Source organism: Gasterosteus aculeatus, chromosome 2, assembly GCF_964276395.1.
Source record: "Gasterosteus aculeatus chromosome 2, fGasAcu3.hap1.1, whole genome shotgun sequence".
In the NCBI taxonomy this organism is placed as follows: domain Eukaryota; kingdom Metazoa; phylum Chordata; class Actinopteri; order Perciformes; family Gasterosteidae; genus Gasterosteus; species Gasterosteus aculeatus.
In genome coordinates this window covers 8554423-8569847 of record NC_135689.1, presented here as the reverse complement: position 1 = coordinate 8569847, position 15425 = coordinate 8554423, and the positions used below count along the sequence as shown (strand labels likewise).

The following is a 15425-nucleotide window of genomic DNA, read 5'->3' as shown; positions in this document are numbered from 1 at the left end:
TTTTTGTTTAGGTTCAATTTAACTGCTCGATGAACCTGAAGGACGGATGCACAGGCGTGCACAGCACGGCAGCTGAACAAGCCACAAGGCAAAGGCACACTTGACTTAATGTACAGTTAATGATAAAAGAATGTAGTACTTAAAACCCCCAAAAGTCCATCATGTACTAATATATGGTCAATGTCCTGGCAGAATATTTAAATTGATTTAGAAAATGTAGATGCAACACAACTTCTCAGAGTGCGACGCACAATAAGAAGACCTGATAATGCAAAGTATTTAAAGTCTTGTCGTTGCATTGAAGATGAGGACTGCACCCTTCCTCCAAAACGTGTTTCCCCATCACTCACACCGGTTGAACTGTACCCTTTTTATATATATTGAACCACAATCTTTATATTTCTTAGTCAAAATGACTGACTTTATCTTTTAGATTATTCCTCATCTCACCCGTAAACCAAAACACGTTTTAAAACAAAAAGTGAGACGTGGGCAGCGGGCAAGTTTGCTGGTTGGCCGAGTGACGACGTCTCCGTGCCGCGTTCCCCCTCTGAGGCACATGACGTCAGTCAGGAGGGAGACGCCGAACAGGACCCGTCCACCTCGTCCATCCCTCTCGCTCCCATGCTCATGTATGGAAAGACTTCAGCTGTGTTTCCACAACAAACAGGAGCTTTCTGTGCTGCGTTTTCTCACCACTTCCTCCCCTCGGACGACGTGATCCCTCCTCTAGCCCCCGTACGCTTTGGTCGATTGTGATTTATTCTTTTTTTCCCCACGCGGGGGCCAAATGAAAGTGAAACAGGGCTGGCTGTTGCCAAGATGAAATTATGTCAACAGAGATGATATCACTTTTTTTTTCCTGTAACTGTCGGTATCTTTAGTGAAGCAGCTTGACGGCGACTGCCTCGTTTGCTCATATCGGGCCGTCAGTATTACATTAAAAATAAATCCTAACCGGTTAAAAGTTCTTAATGGTAACTAATGTGTGTTCGTCCTGCTGAAGTGTACTGCGGGGGGGTCAGTTACGTCGCTGGAAGGTTTGGTTACAGGTGCAACAGAACAAGCCTGCAGTGATGCTGGTTGTTGCGTTGTTATCAGTCAGTGGGTGTGAAGTCCACCAGACAAAGTATAAAGAGTAGAGGATTCGTTCTGTTCATATAGTTCTGTTAAAAAAAAAAAAAAAAAAAAGTTGAAATATTGTGATGACTTCAAAATCCAAAACAAGCTGGACTGAAGAGAAGAAAGTGCAGTAGAGGGATTGTAATCCAAGAGCCACTTTATTAGAAATGTTAAGGGAAAATATTGTGGCAGCACAACATGGCAAAGAAAGGCACATCCGCTATTTTATTAAGCCTAAATGTTATTGTAACATTGCTTAAAGCTTCTGCTAGCTCAAGAAATTCTTCTAAGTGCGCAAAAACAAAACATGAGCTAGCATATTCTTCTCTAAATATACACCAGCTTTCACTTTTATATACATAAAAGAAAAACTAAATTTTTGTTTTAATTATCATTATTTTTACAATCAATTCACTAGTCAGTTTGCTTCATGATGGAGTAATACTCACACACAAACACGCACACACACACTCTTCAACAGAACTGTAAGAAAGACAAAAAAATATATTATTAGTATTAAAGTTTACTTTGCAGTGAATTACAATTCTAAAAAAAAATCTAAAATGTTAACGTTTTGTTTACCTTGCCTTGAAAGTTTGCATGGCTGCATATTGTACCAGTGGCATCAGGTACTCGTCATAGACATTTGTAGCTCATAATTACAGAGACGAATCAGCTAACGCTTCACTTGTGAGGAGCTCTTTAGGTTCTTATAGCACTACTTTGATTTTACAGAACACGTTTTGTTCAAGATTTTGACCACTGAACTGTATTACAATGAAAAGAGATTTCATTGTTATATACCACAAAAACAACTTTTGAATGCTTATTTGGAAACATTCCTGAGTTCAGGGAGGATATGAAACTAAACGTGGTTTAAAAATATCAGATTAAATATCTGTTTGATAAACATTAAAGCCTCATGCCATGTTTCAGATGGAGGACGTGCTGGGACACTTCCCACGAGCCTTCAGTGTCTCCAATTAGTGGAGAGCCAGGAGTTCGGTTAGGGGGGAGGAAGAGGAGGAGCAGTTAGAGCCTGGTCTCTGCCGCCATCTTGTGGCGAGTGTCCCTCACACGTCCACCCGCCAACCTTTATCATTTAGTTATTTAGTGAAGCTTCTCGCCCTACTTACTTCAGTTATTCATCTCCCACACAAACAAAATGCCTTTCATTATCAGTGACAATAGTGAAAAATGCTTGTATTTTCATGTGAAGAAATACTAACATGCAAACTGCGGATATCATCTACTTGATCATTACAGGTTTAACCTTAAAAGGTGGAAACCTCCAATTCAGAGACTTTATATAAAGCGTATATGTCCAACTGCGCAAAGCATATAGTCACTCTCTCTGCGCGTGTCTAAGCTTCGCTCGGTCTGTGCTTTGTAAACATGGCAGGCTCACTCTGCACGGAGCTCACGTGGTGCTCACACCTGGGTGTAGACGGGTGTAGGTGGCGTTGTGGAGGAAGTGTAGCTGCTACCATCCGGTTCCCCTACAAGTTAACACCGTCAGCACTGTTGCCGTTGTTTGAGCGGTCGCCACGTTAGAAGCCATGTGGGCCGATCCCTTGATCGTACATATGGTCTGAATTTGGAATTTAGCACCTTTTAAACGTCTGTTGATACTATTTAATACTTTTTTTTTTTTTATTGTCATTTACCTTCCATCTGTTGCCACAGTTGTTACACAGCACAAAGGTGGTCATGGGCTCGTCAGCACTGCGGATCTGCACCTTTAAAAAACACACAATACATCATAACTGAATATTGTCATTTAAACTGTCCAATTATCTGTGTGTGTATGTGTGTGTGTGTGTGTGTGTGTGCAGCATACCTGCGTGTAAGAGCAGTTCTTTCCGTGACACTTGCTGCAGATGAACATGTCCGTCTCAGTTCCACCGACCTTTGACAGCTGATGCTCTCTGATGGACTCTTTTGTCAGATCCTGTCGCTTTTGCTTCAGCTCTGCACTTGCCATCTCCTGCACACACGCACACGCACACGCTTGTTCTGTGCTCGCCCTCATCGAGGCGATAGCTTCCCTCACCCCGGATCAACTCTGGGATGAAACACAGCGTCTGCATGTCTGACCTCAGCCGTCATGGAGGCGATGCGTTGAGCAGAGATGTTTCCACACAGTACGTTGCGCCGCAGGTCGGGATTCTTCTGGTCCTTGAGGTTGGATATGCGGCTTCGCAGACGGGTTTTGTATTTGATATCCGTCGTCTTAAACTCCTGGAAGATCTGTGGGCTCGAGGAGCAGTCAAGGACCAAAACGCGACCGTGACAGCGGCCAGAGGAGCGACTCTGAATGTTAAATAAAGACTATTTAGCCAGCTCTCCTTGATCTAAATCTAAATGGCGTTGGCGGAGCGGACAGTCACGCTGTTGGATAAACACTGTGGCGGCGTTATGGTCACTCAGCAATCCCAGATTAAAATCAGTCATTCCGGTCTGGGATCATTTTCTGTAACTGCATGTGGATTACTCAAAAGGATATCCTCTTCAATTTGTGCTGCAAGATTTTCACAGTGGACACCGATGGTCTTGTGGTCATCTGGAACACACACAGACCCTTCAACTTCAAAGAGGACAAATAAGATAATGCAGAATTTGCTTGACTAATTAATATGATTCTTTCCAGACATTCCCTTACTCTCATCTTCCCACAGCTTTTAACTTCATTTCACGGCATTCTTCCATAATTGGTTTTTGACCATATCACATGATCTTGCCCTTTCCATGATTCACAGAAATGTCGATATCGTCCATTTATTGAGCATGATAAATTAAAAAAAGATATGATCTTAAAAATCCTGGTATATGATTTAAAGCCCCAGAACAGTTAATAAATGGATTGAAATTAAAATCTTTAATATATATATTTATTTCAACCTGAACTTCAATTATCACCCAAAGCCAACGGTTGTAGAAATGTGAACTTTCAATATATTATGGCATGCGCTTGAAAAGAAATGATCGTCTTCTCACCATCAGTCTGCAGCGCCGCCACCAGCAGCTCTCGACACTTGTTGCGCACGCCATGGGTGGTGACGGGGGCCGGGGGGAACGAGGCCATCGGAGGGGGAGGCGTTGAGGTAGTGGGGGAGGGAGGTGCGGTGGGCGCAGTGGGCACAGAGGGTGAGGTGGGTGTGCTGAGGGACTCCCCTGACTTCATACTGCTGATTAAAAAGAGGAGGAAAAAAAAAAAAGGGAAGCAGGGTTTGGATTGAGACAGTATGATAAAAATGTAGTGGTGACATCATCATCATCATCCAACCGTAGGTGTAACCAAACACAACGCCATCACCAACCTTTTCTCGCTGTTGCCGGAGTCCTTGGAGGCGGACGACGACCTCACAGGGGAGCCTTCTCTCTTTTTCTCCTTCTCGTCCGGCTTCTCCACTGAACCGTCTGCAGGGCGGGAAACAAACCACGTCGACGAGGAGAAGCGGTTGGGACGCAGCTGCAGCATTTGGACTGATGCCAAAACACCTGCAACCGCGGCTCTCCGTCTAAGCCCACACAGCATCGATGCAGCTCATATGCTGTGAGCACAAGAATGGCTGGCGGCTGGTTCACATGAGCCACCACAGTATCTTCATTGTACTTAGCAAGCAGGCAACTGCGTTTCTTTAAAAAATAAAAATAAAGGAAGGCAACATAAGTGCTTTAAGGGTGAATTATTGTGGCAAACAAGGAGAGACCCAGCTGTCTGCTATGATACGACTGTTCATATAGAAGAGCCTACTTCTCAATCAACCTTCTGCTTGGCAGGTTGCAACCACATCAGTGAACTTTAACCCCTTCAGTCGGTTTTCACTTCATTAAGGTCAATTTTGGTCAGATCCAAAAGATGTCGATGATGTCGTCATGGTGGACTCCGGGAACATACGATCTTAACATAATAACCATCAGAACCTTAAGTCCTGTTCAATGGGAAGAACAATAACACCACTTTTGCTTACCCAGCAGTTTCTTCCAGGACTTGATGAGCGCTTTGGCCAAAGTCTGAACTTCTTCATCGGAGCTGTGTTTCCTCACCGCGTTCACCGACATCCCAACTCTGGTGGACTACAGAAAGAGAAGAGACAAGTTCATTTTCTCATTTGAACTGATAATTACGCTTTTATTTTTTTGTCAGTGGGACACATTTTTAAATGGCATCACATTAGTTAATTACCTGCAGGGTCTCCAGAGATATCTTCATGTCCTTTAGTTCCCTCAGCAGGTCGAGAGCTCCGTCCTGTCGCCGAAACAAGCAAGCGGACATTAGCGTCTCAGCAGGAGTCCGTGTGCCCACAGAAAGGTGCAGTTTCATCTCAGTGGACCATCCAACAAATAAAGTCAAGGTGGTCTTTAGTATTACATTTGAAGAAGCTGAAAAGCTTTCAACTATCACTCACCCACTCTGGAAATTAAAACACCAGGACCCTTAAAATGATACAGATATAGTTATATAGCAATTTACTCTATAGCATTTGTTATATTTAAATTGATGGCATGGTGGAAGGCCGGGGTGAATGCCAGCCGTAAAAAGGTATTTAGTACCATGAGTACCAACATCCAGCATCACAAATCTATTTAAGCAGCTAGTTTGTAGCGTTGGAATGTTTAGCAACAGTAATTGCAGCAGATGGAGCAAGATATGACCCTCAGGACTCATTCGGAAAGATGTTAAACTACAGGGCTGAAGGTGAAAGAGGACGCCGATGGGGAAACTGGTGCACTTTGTCTGCTGCAGGTGAAAATCATTTATAAAGTCATAAAAATAAAATAAAAAATAATCATGTTCATTAAATATGTTGATTTTAATGAAGTAGTATTTAACAGAATGACCCTTTTCATTCTGAATTCCACAGTACGAACACCTTGACCAAATGTGGTAATCGCGAAGATACAATTCAGCTGCACGTGGGAGTGCAAAGGAGCATATATATATATATAAAAAGTACAACCCCAGTTGGATTGAGTTTTATACTCTCAATTATTTTGTACTCGAGAGAAATGACAAGAAATAAGAAATAAAAGTGAATAATAAAAAAGGTTGCACGCACAGAAAACTACTTACCAGGAAAGTAAAATACATGTTGTACCCACTGGAAAACCTTTGCAGACTTAGTTAAATATCACATGGTTATGATTAAATATGAATGAGACATTTTTCCACAAAATTTCCCTCGGCTTCCTAGTTTCATAAGATACATTTTGGAGATGTTATTTTTGCATTTTCTTTTTACATCGTTTTCCAGTATTGCAGTTAATCCACCATACAACCTAAGCAGCCACTTGTTGAGTAAATAATCTCTGCTTTGACAGGATAATTGCATCAAGGTGCGGCTGATGTAATTAGCAGCTCTTTGACCAATAGCTGCGGTGATTTATTGCCAAATATTTCCCCCAAAATCATGAAAAACAGAAGCAGCACTCGTTAGAAGTAGATTTACGAGCAGCCATCCAGCAGCGAGGTTTCCAGAAGCTTCTCGCAGCAGTTAATGGAGGTAGAACGCATCACCTGCTCGCGTGCCTTTTGCTTTCTTTTTTTCTGCGGATGCTGCAACAGTTTTTTTTGCGCTCACCGTGTCCTTCACGTGCACCATTTTATCCAGCTTTTTGGCGATGCGCTCCACCTCCTGCGGTTTGGCCATTTGGAGCCGATTTTCTCTCCGTCAGTTGTCCTTCTCTGCGGTGAAGAAACCCCCCGTTTATGTAAGAAAAGCTCCCCCCCAAATCTCTCTCTCTCTCTCCCCCGTTATTTCCTCCACTTTACGCAGTCTGTCTCCGGCTGCTGCTGCTGCTGCCTCCCTCTCGTTTGTTGTTGTGTGTCGCTGGGGGACGATGGGAATTGTAGTTTTATTTTTTTACAAATACGGACTTGGGTAGAAATAAAACTTTATGTCATTTTTTTTAGTTCGTGTGATTTGGGGATATTTGTTGGACAGAATTGGACATCATGATTCATATATAACTGCGAATATTCACTTTGCCCACGTGAGTCACTCTTTTTACACACTGCACGTGTAGTGATTGTTAATCAGTCCAAACTTTTTCTTTTGGGAATGAATTTAAGCAGATGTAAGGGTATATTTGAACATGTGTGGAGAATGAGAGCATGTTCAAAATATTCCTGATACTACAAATAATAAAGCAGAGAAATGGACCAGACTTAATCCACCTCAACAAACAAAAGTATGGTCAATCAGTAGTACGGTAGTTTATGGTGAACATTTATTTTATTTTTGCCTTTTAGACTTGAACTTTGGTGTATTTCATTATTGACAAACCCTTTTTCTTTTTTTTATTGTTGGGAAAAAGTTGTAGGCCTTTTTTTTTCTCATTGATAGTTTGCCTGTGTAATGTTGTTGTTTCTGCTGATTGAAAATGCACCTTGTTTGATTGAAATTGTGTTTTAATGTATATGTATGTCCAATAGGACACAAATGAAAAGCCTAAATGCACCTACTGTGTTCTTCCTCTAGATGACAGTGTTGGTAAGTTACTCTTTGCTTGGTGTACAGTGTAGAGACGTTAATGTGACGCGTGTGATTCTCCGGCAGACCAATTTCCTTCAACTCAACATCATTTTGAGGTTATTTGAACGTCGCTTTAACAGTCCGTTAACGAAGAGGCTCGCGTGTCCTGTGAAACTGTAAAGAATAATCCCTCATTGGCCTTCCTATAAGTCTACGTCTAGTGACTTGGACTTCTATCAATGAATAAGTTTAATGAACCAGTGCAAAAAAGGGACTTTTGTTGTCTATTTTCATAGAGCAAGTATCTTTGTTTACTGAGCGTTTTTCCAACTCAAGTTTATAAAGGGATTCAAACAAGAAAGCAACTTTAGTCAATAAATCTAATGTTGTCACATCAAAGTGATTTCTTTCTTTTTTTTTTAAATAACTTATAGACGATCAATGTAGTTGACATTAAGCAAATCAAGCAACGGTTCAAGTGTAAATTCCAAATGTGTGACCACCAGGTCCCTGTTCCCCGTTAGGAGGGTGGGCGCGATCCTCCTGGGAGCGCCGTCATTGGCTATGACAGCTGAATGAGCGTGGGGCCGAGCGGGGGGTCGTGACCTGTCCAGTGGGGCGTACTCTCATGCATTAACGCGCACTGAAAGGTATGCACAGCCAGCCCGGCTTTTCTTTTTTTCTTTTTTTTCTTTTTTAACAAAGTACAGAGAAAGCTGGATAACGACACCCGAGGGGAGAGAAAGACAAACTTCACACAACATGAGCGAAACGAAGATGGCCTCTTTGACATTAACCTAAACAGAGAATCAAGGTACACAACGGGTTTTATTGTAAAGTAATAAATAAAATAAAATGTCTCCCACTTGTCATGTGATTTAGATTCTAGATGTCCGAACAAATCACACTCTTAACAAACTTTCCCAACCGTGTCTGCCGGCCAGAACTCAGAGACAGACATGCGGTCCTGTCTCGCTCTCTCTTCTTTAAACCACAACAGGCTCTCTGCTCTGCATTCCAGACGAGTAAATAACTCTCAGAGAAACATTTATTTCATTTGTTTCTTTACATTAATTCCTTCTGCTTGATGTATACAGCCAAGAAGCTCCTCCAGCTGGTGTGTGTGTGTGTGTGTTACAGAGGACCTGATAGCTTGGGGGTCTACAGCGAGGCAGAGGAGTGAAGCTTCCTTTTCTTTCCCCGCATCTTCTTTCTTTCATCCCATCTCCTTACATTGGTATTTTCCAGCTCCTTCCTCTTGTCCCCACTTCTTGGTTGTTGTTATAATAACATTAAGTATTGTCACCGACCTCTTAAGGTGGCCGCGTTATGACGGGGCCCTCTCACCTTGTTCTGTGGATTCTATTGGATGACCTTTCTACGTGGAGGATATCGATGTCCGGAAAGCACTTGCTCTGTGTGTATTAGATCAATGAAACCTGCTTTCGGCGACTGAATTCAGGAAGTGGCTTCTTCCAGTGAGCTATGGGCTCATTCGAAGTCACCTCTGACGCCAGGAAGTGTGGTAACTTTGGAGTCTCGATTATTGACCATTCGAAGCAGGAAGTTCCCACTCGCCTTGATCTGAAGCTGTTCATTTTGACCCTGGGCACCAGGAAGTGTCCTTTCTACTTCCACTGGATCTATGGAGTCGCTGCTCGTTATGACCTCGGGCAGGAAGTGTCCTCTCGGTTGGATGGATGGAGCTATTCTTATTTCCTTCAGAGACCAGGCCAAGCATTGTGTGGAGTTGGCTCCTTCTTCTCCTCTGATGGTAAATGAGTCTGCTTGATACTCGCTAGAACCGCGGCTGTTGTCGTAATTTTAGATGTGAGTAACATGAATAATCAGATTTGGTAATTGTAGATATGACGAGGCTTGACTGGAAATCTAAAGTACAATATCCGTTTAAAAAAACAAAGCTTCCATCGGGAAGAACCGGATCAGCATTAGATAGGTGTTACAGTAATTGCTGATGATAAACTGTAATAGTCTGACATGTTGATTCTTCTCTGCTGATGGGGGGAGATATAAGAACAATGTGACGGCCAATAGTTGTGAATCTGTATCTGAAATGATATTGTGAACATCAATTGATCTGATGTGACTTTACACTTTTTAACAGTTGCCGGAGGGTTAAACTGACGTACGTCTGCCAAATCAACTACTTGGTCAGTGGTTGTAATCTTATTTTTTTTCTTGTGAAAGTAATAAATATTATGTTTAAAAACACCTTGCTGCGTTAATAATCCGAAGAAAAACACCCCTAAAATTTCCGTTATCTTTCAAATTGCAATTTCTCAATTTGTTCATGCGGCCGTTTTACTGGATCATCTGAGGAGGACGAGGATATTGTTGTATTGCGGAATTTCACGCTGTAATACACTAATATTGTTTGAACCTCAAAGGAACGGGGAGATGAAACACCGACTGGACCAATCAATGAGCAGCAGGAAAGACCGTCTGACACCTGACAAGAACCGTATGAGCTTACAGCGCCAATAAAATATTGACTTCATTTTTTAATTAACTTCAATGCGGTCTGTTTTTTTTACTGACACTCACAGCAGCGGCACCACAATTTGGGTTGGTTCCTTATATAAAAATCTGCCAATAAAGGGTTCACAGTGAAATGATTAGGTATTCCCTCTTTCAGTCTTAATCCTGTGTTCATTTTCTGCAATAAATGCATTAAGTCATTAAGCAGGGGGTCAAACATTTTTGTGTGTGTGTGTGTGTTTTATTTGCTTCCCGGCCAGGTGCCAACATTCCAGCCAGGCGTCCACACTAGGAGACAGGAAGCCAGGAACAAGGTGATGAAGTCACCGTCCCAGGATGGAGAATTAGGCCGTTGGTCCTGTGTGGCAAACGTTGGGCACACGTCCAGTCATTCTCCGCCCTGCGAAGGGCGCAGACTTGTGGCGAGCCGGGGGACAAGAATCGGCTTGAAACGAGGTGAGGAATGAGCGAGCGATAGATCAGTCTTCCAATTTCATAATAAATGTACATCCACCTTTCTTTCAAATATTTAAACGTGCACTTTCATTGTGTTACTTGTTTCCAGGGGTAGAAGACATTTTCAGATCGTTTGGCTAAACAAAAGTACCAATACTAAAATGTAAACATACTCCATGATTCGTTAGTCTGACATTACAAATCATGCTGAAAGAAGCATAGTCAGCAAAAAGTGCTTCATGGCCAAACTTGGCAAAAGCATCAACGGTTGTGCAGATCGGGATGAGTTGCTTTATTTTCATGAATAATAAAACAACGTGGAGACTCCATAGCTCGCACCTAGAAGGCAAACTTTATTATTCCTTTGAACTTTGACACCACAACCACTCCTCCAGTTTTGGGACGATAAATTCCTAACTAAACTAACTAAATATTTTCTGGAAAATAATGTGCTTTTACCGCGTTGTTTACGTGTCACCACCCGGCGTGAAAAGACTTTTACAATCCATATGTTGTCAGATCAAAATGTTTTCCTGAATATATTAATTATCAAGCTCCTTCTCTGGTGCCGTTTCCAATTTCCTTTTATCGTGATATGATTTGTCCTGATGAATGAAGACAGAGCTTTGTACAGTGTTTGCGTGAGTGCGAGTGATTTCCTCTTGGCCAGGTCACAGCAGGACTGAAGTCCGCTGGTCTGCTGCTGGGCTGTGGGTGTGTATGTTTTATGAGTGTTTTATGATGTGTGTGTGTGTGTGGGAAGGCATTGGCAGCCCCACTCCCACACACTTCCCTCTCATACCCCTCATGTATGTAGTGCACTCTCACACACACACACACACCGCTCATTAAAACATGCTGCATGCAGATGCGTTTTTTTGGGGGGCATTTAATTGACTTTGAGTGTTTCAGCATGCATATAATATAAATAGAAGACTATATGATCATGAAAATAACGTATTTAGCCAATATATCCAATATATATACTTCTTTAATTCTAAGGAGACTAGAATATTAGCAGGATGGATTCCGGGTATCTGCATTGTTCTTCCTAAAAGTGAAGCCAATAATGTAAACGGTATTCAAAGTAAATTTAAATAAAATTCTATAATCAGTAAAAATATAGAAGAGGAAGAACCTTTGTTTTATCACAAAATATGAAGAAAATTCTGCATAGAAAAGGAGTTTAACTTTTGTTGGTAAAATATCCAAAGATATATTCATTAAGTGTCCTGTTTGGTTTTATTGTCGCTCTTGTTGTGCATGTGTTGTTTTACCGTGCGTGTGCGCGGTGGCTCCTCTGGGATTAAGGACAGAAGAATAGCAGCAGCGGTGTGAAACCGAGAAAGTGTTGGCTCCCTGCTTCATCTTCCTGTCCCTGTGCCCCCCCCACACATCCACCACATTTCCTCTAAATAGGCCTCACGGGACTTCAAAATGTCTGCACATCTGTCCGCCGGTCAGTCAATCTGTCTCTGTTTGTTGGGGTTTTGTTTGCCAAAGAGAGGATCAGCATTTTGGGAATATGTTCCTTGTCCTCTGGGGGTTCGGGGATGAGAGCTCAGATACTACGGCGCTCTCGGGGGGGGGGGGTTCAGTTACTAAACAGAAATGGTTCCTCACTACACTGCCAAGCAAATACCACCATAGTATTCCTTTACTATTTGCCCATATTTAAGATAAATTGTATTGCAAAAAGACCTCTTACCAATGAGTCTCTAAGCCAAATCAGTCCAAAACCCAAAAGAGAGCAGATCATTGCAGTTACAGTGAAATTCATTTATGGTAACTGAATCTCTGACAGGGAGACTAAATCCAAATCTAAATCCATGGTTTTCACGGTGACATCTGAAGGCCTTTATGTTATGAGGACAGATGTTATGTTCTCAATGTCTAAATCGGGGGGTTTTACCGCAGTTTGTTAACACAGGGCCTCTTAACAAATTGTTTACGGCATCTGTTCTTGTGTTGAGGCGTAAAAAGAATTGCAAAAACCTGCAAAGGAGCCACATGACTGCAGATGGAAAAGGTGGGAAATGATGATTACTTACAGTGTGCGGCGCTATTAAGCCCCCGATCGGGGCGTTTAACGTTAATTGGGGTACATGGCTGTGATTATTAAAGAAATAATTTTCCTTAGCTATGCACATAGCTTCATAGGGGGTCATTTTTCCGATTAAGGGCAGAAAAATTGAGTTAAGTGCTACAAAAGTACCCGAAATTGACAAAAGAAAAACCTAAAAACATGTCATCAAATGGAAAGTATTGCTATTTCTAAAGTCAATTGCTAACATTCAATCCCTGAACCCAAATACAATTCAAGTTAAGAGTTCCTTTTTAATGATACTGTACACTTCTCCTATGATCAAATTAAACTGACAATGCAACAGGTTGACATCCAGTAGGTCAATGAGAGTCTCCATCAACACGGTCATGAAGTAACGGGCTTTGTCCTGCTTTCAGCATGCCTGCCCTCATTATGCTGTGTGTGTGTCTGTGTGTGTGTTTGCATGCAAAGTTGGATATAGGTCAGACCAGTGTGCATGCATGGCTTTGTGTGTGTGTGTTTTGTGTGTGTGATTTTGAGTGTTGAAAAGGCGCACTAATCTTTATCCATATAACAAGGGAAAACAATGACTGCACACACACACACGCACGCACGCACACACACACACACACACCCTGTCCCTCCTGCTGCTCTCAGCATCACCCCACTGAGGCAGCAGCACAATTCCCAGAAACAGCCCTCCATCCAGAACACACACATTATAGATTCCTATCGGTTGTGTGTGTGTGTGTGTGTGTGTGTGTGTGAGCGAGTGCTGCACGTTTTACACGTGTGTCGGCGTGTCTAACGTTTGTATGAGCTAAGTGCTGCAGGACAATGGTGGGACGCGGTGGTTGGGACGTGCCCGTGTGTGTGGACAATGTTGATGACCACACACACACATGGAGGGGATGTGTGTGTTTGTTTTTTCTGTAAACCTGTGTCTTTTGTTTGTCCCTCTGGTTGTTTTCATGTGCACACAGAATGCAATGTCAGCTCATTTTTGACTGTTTGTTTGCGTGTGTGCTAGTGATCACGTGACCTTGTCTAATATATGCACGAGTGTGTATGGGATGAGTGATAACTTGTGTTGTTTTGCTGTCCATTTACAGTGTAATAAGTGTGTGCTTGTGCAAAGGAGAAAGTTCCACACACTCAGTGCATCCTTTCGTTATCCGTTATCTATCTATCTATTATTCTCTTGTCTCAATATATTTGGACTCTTGGAGTAAACTGCTTTGACGTAATTGTTAAAACACGAACCGGAAAACCCTTCTTTACTCTCTGCTGTATTCTAACCCTACAACCAGTGTAAATACTTCATTATACACTATACTATATACACTAACTATAAGAATACATCAACAACAATTCATTTGATGGACAACGTGTACGTCACATCTACTCTACATGACTCACTAATATTATTAGTCTAATTCATTTACACATTCGCTGAGTCTGCGATTTTTCGGCCAGCTGTGCCTTTTCAACGCTGTCTACACAAATGTACTTAGGTGCTGTTTGTTGTTGTTGTTGTTGTTAATTTTCTTGCACTATGTTGTCTTACTGTCTGATGTTATGCACCAACCGCCAATTTGTAGTGCGGATGGAGATATTTTGTTTCATGAAGGTCGAGTGAACAAAATGTGGTATTACTATATGTGCAGACGAGGCCTTGGTCTAATTGGCTCGGTTAGAGCGCTCTAATCACACGGTGATTCATAATCATCGTGGGGGGATTCATTAGTTTTAGAAAGCAGCGGCCTGCGTAAATGATTGATGCTACTGAACGATGACTAGTTTTGGAAATTTAACCAACTGCTCATATACATTCACACACAAAACTGCATGTAAGTGCCTGACAAACCCAGAGAAACACACACACACACACACACACGCACACACACAGATACACACTCTCTTGCTTTGCGCTCAGTGATTCCCTCCCTCAGTCTTTAACATTTTTGGAATAGTTGCAGCGACCACAGAATACTTTCCCAACTTCTGTGGCCGACTAAACTGGAGGCTCTGCATTTGCTCACTATCAGTCCTTCCTCTCACCCCTTCCTCCTCCTCTAAATCTGTCACTTACATATTTGTCTCTCCATCCGTCCCAGCTTGACTCCTGTTTTCTCCTATTTCCTTGTTTTGGACAAATGTTGCCTTTTTTTTCCCGTTTAGTGTGTCTGTCCTTTTAGCAATCCGTCCGATACTTAAAACTACTCGGTTTACATTTAGCAAGGATACAATTGTTGTCATGAATGTTACTGATCTTTAGAGAAGCAAACGTAATTCAAGTGACTCTGTGTGTGTTTCAGGTCTGCATCAGAAACATCAGCAAAAAGCTCCACATACACTGCTCCTTGTGCGCTCATGAAAAGGCCCTTTTTGTTTGCAGTAGCTGCTGTGTGAGCTCATGCAGCTCAGTTAGTTACTCGGTAAGTTTTGTAAAAGTTCTCTACCATTTGTTTGGTCAGTACTGTTTCTCTTTATTTCTCTTTATTTATTTTTTTACAGTGTCTCTGTTTTTCTAAACAGCTGTAGCCCACAGTTCCATTTAACAAAATAAAAACAGTGTTTTAGCTGAATTTTTAATGAGGGCCTGCATGGGACCTTTTTGTGCTGAGCAGACAAAATGCGTACCGTGGAGTGGAGTAATGTTTTTTTTTTTCCATCATCACAGATACTTAGCTCTGCTTTAATTAATGACCATTGTAAACCACTAACGACCAGAACAAACATAATTATGTCACTTCACGGTTAAATAAGTTCATGTTCTCCACTCTGGATAACTGCAACGCAGAGCACTGGCTTACTAAATG

General features: G+C 42.0%; 1 protein-coding gene and 1 long non-coding RNA gene across 5 annotated transcripts; one reads left to right on the top strand and one right to left on the bottom strand.

Moving 5' to 3' along the window:
- Nucleotides 1–1261: 1261 nt before the first annotated feature.
- tcea2 (transcription elongation factor A (SII), 2) lies at nt 1262–8172 on the bottom strand. Of its 4 annotated transcripts, none has more exons than XM_040193025.2 (10): nt 6708–8172; nt 5312–5374; nt 5097–5202; nt 4443–4542; nt 4120–4310; nt 3629–3685; nt 3220–3374; nt 2963–3109; nt 2790–2861; nt 1262–1605 (listed from the first exon to the last, which is right to left on the bottom strand). In XM_040193025.2, exons 1-10 carry the CDS (start codon nt 6774–6776, stop codon nt 1597–1599), a joined length of 969 nt encoding a protein of 322 aa, XP_040048959.2. In that variant the 5' UTR covers nt 6777–8172; the 3' UTR covers nt 1262–1596. The 4 variants fall into 4 exon arrangements, with proteins under 4 accessions (XP_040048959.2, XP_077946402.1, XP_040048958.2 ...); XM_078090276.1 differs by having other exon boundaries at nt 4120–4307; nt 6708–7070; XM_040193024.2 differs by lacking the exon at nt 1262–1605 and having other exon boundaries at nt 2743–2861; nt 4120–4307; nt 6708–6963.
- Nucleotides 8173–9233: 1061 nt separating this feature from the next.
- LOC120829157 (uncharacterized) lies at nt 9234–10131 on the top strand. The gene is made up of 3 exons (XR_005713632.2): nt 9234–9375; nt 9727–9772; nt 10010–10131. It is a non-coding gene; the product is annotated as an uncharacterized LOC120829157 (long non-coding RNA).
- Nucleotides 10132–15425: the final 5294 nt, after the last annotated feature.